Source organism: Sinocyclocheilus grahami, unplaced genomic scaffold (assembly GCF_001515645.1).
Source record: "Sinocyclocheilus grahami isolate Dianchi unplaced genomic scaffold, SAMN03320097.WGS_v1.1 scaffold4053.1, whole genome shotgun sequence".
NCBI lineage: Eukaryota > Metazoa > Chordata > Actinopteri > Cypriniformes > Cyprinidae > Sinocyclocheilus > Sinocyclocheilus grahami.
The window spans coordinates 17,758-20,363 of NW_015509065.1; the positions used below are offsets into that span (position 1 = coordinate 17,758).

The window sequence follows — 2,606 nt, forward strand, 5'->3', positions numbered from 1 at the left end:
ACACACACACACACATTTCAAGCACTCGAAAGCTTGAAGGTTTTCTTATCAGACAGGAGTGGACATTTTATCAAGATTATAACTAGATTATTGAGAAATACCTTTTGACTGGATATGATGCTTCACCTGATTAAAAAAACTATTTTAAGTCAAAAATTTAAATATTGAGATATTTATATTGAATATACTCACATTTTGACCCATTCTGTCTTTCTTACAGTGGTCTCATGCTCGGCCCAGCGGCAAGTCACAGTTCAGCCGGGGCCCTTGATCCGAACGGAAGGCTCTCACATCACCATCTGGTGTAACGTGACCGGCTACAAGGAAGGGGTCGAGCAAGATTTTGAATGGTCCATGTACCTTTACACCGCTCCCGATCGAGAGATCCGTATCGTGAGCACGTCCCAGCACAACTATGCCTATGCCTTGTACGCCCAGCGCGTCAACAGCAACGAGATCTACATCGAGAGGCTGAGCAGAGACTCTGTCCTGCTGCACATCACCAAACTGCAGGCCACCGACCAGGGCATGTATGAGTGCTACACTCCCAACACCGATAGCCGCTACCTTGGCTCCTACAGCGCCCGTACCAACCTCACTGGTGAGCCCCCTCCGAACTCTCACTTAACCCTGATTTATAATATAGTATGCTTCCTAGAGCACTGTGTTTTTGCATTCATGAGCCTTATTCAAACTGGACAGCTTTTCCCGCAGGAGGCTGGGTAAATGCGTGTTTCACAGATGTACTTTGTGATTTTATTCTCATCTGAATCAAACACATCTGTGATTTTCTTTCACAACCTCGGTGCAAATTACAGAGAAAATTACATACTGTTTTTCAGATAACTCTGGGGTCCTCTGAGAAATCAAATTCCATCCGGATACTAATGTCTGTGATTTGTGGGATATTATAATTTTTTCCTCCTCACAACTTCTCATTTTTTTGACCTTTCATTAAAAGCCATAACTAAAGCTGTCAGTCAGCACAAGTAGAAAGTTATAGTTACAGTATTGTCCCTGGATTTAGACCTTTTTCACCAGCTATAAAATGGTTGGTGGTTCAAGCACTAGTGACAACCCATCCAATTTAAAATGAGAATTAAATCAATAAAGACTAAAAAGAGAATTAAATCAATCAGAGACAACCAAGTCCTGTCTGAATCTGTACACGAAACGTCAGGCATCTTATGTTAATAATAGGCATGCACAATATATTGGAATATATTTAAATATTCAATATATATAATCTTGGTAGAATTATTCATAACCATTTACCCCATTTTTACATTTACCATCATCTAAATTTTGAATGTCTGAAAACTCCTGTTAGATCTTTAGAAAAACTCAAAATGAATATACATTTTTTTTATACTGTACGTTGTAATGTTGTGATATTTAAATTCACTTCTAGCGTTTTAAAATGACTAATTTTTGTTTTTGTTTCTAATTTATTTAGGCAAAATTGTGTAAATTGTTAAATTGGAAATTAAGATGATTATCAGCTTATCTGTGTCAGCCAGAATTGTAATATTTGTGCATCACAATTAATAACTGTGACTAAAAACATATTTACTCTGAATAGTGCTACTGATTTATTATAGTCTTTGAAACAGATTTTAGAGTTTTCCCAAGCAATTCTAGCAATGTAGTTTTGGATTTGCTTGGATAGTCACTTTTGAGATCTTTTTTTAAATGACATCTTGAAATGCAGCTTTTTTTTGGAGCCTTCAGCCTGAATCCACTCCAACTCGTCATTGTTCATGTTAATGGATCTACGCTAATTGGTGGACTTTTAATGCCTGAGTGGATTTATGCTGCACAAATCAGTCACTGTTCTGGTGGAGTAATAGAGAATCTACCTGACAGAATGCCAGTCCATCTGTGTGCCAGCCCACCCTATTATTAAGTAGGGCACAGGCTTGTAATGCTGCCTTGCCACCTGCCACCATGATATCAGTATCAATAGTCCTCTTAATTGCAATTGTAATTAAACTTTATCCTTCCAGCTCTGCTCACACACACATACCGCTGATGTCTCATCTATTTGATAGCACAGTCACATGGGCTTATCAGTGACCGTAACTTATTACAAAAAGCTCATTGTTAATAGTTCGGCTGTTGATTGTGACTAACCGTGTGGGTTGAGTTGTCAATGCCAGGCGTTGCTGCATAGGCTCACATGCACCGCATGTCTTGAGAGGCTGCACAAATGGACATGTGGACCAGCAGGAACAGTTTTAATATGGGATCGGTGAGTCATGAGTCGTGTTTGGTGTGGGCTGGGGAGCATCACACTGAGAGCCACCTGTTTAAGGACAGGCATGTTGCTCAACGCCCCATTCTGAGATCCCTGTCCCTCTTTAAACATACCATCATTCTTCCTGCTGTCTCTACATGCTAACAGGTTTTCAGTCTTAAAAATATTTAATGAATCCGGCCCCAGATGACTGGTTTAAAAAAGTACCCTGTACGCTGAATTGAGTTCAGTTACTGTCTTTGAGATGCTAATGCTAGTAATAAAATACATTTATACTGTTCCATGTAGTTATTCTCCCTAATGCTGCAGGATTTCATAATCTTAATGAAATGCGGTGTTGATCTAAATT

The 2,606-nt window shown here is 39.2% G+C and overlaps 1 protein-coding gene across 1 annotated transcript; it reads left to right on the top strand.

Annotated features, from left to right (window-relative positions):
• Positions 1 to 220: 220 nt before the first annotated feature.
• LOC107576626 (immunoglobulin superfamily member 3-like) lies at positions 221 to 1,196 on the top strand (the record flags this gene model as incomplete). The annotated part of the gene is made up of 2 exons (XM_016262772.1): positions 221 to 601; positions 843 to 1,196. Coding segments are annotated over 2 exons (401 nt in total), but the record flags the coding sequence as incomplete, so codon positions are not given.
• Positions 1,197 to 2,606: the final 1,410 nt, after the last annotated feature.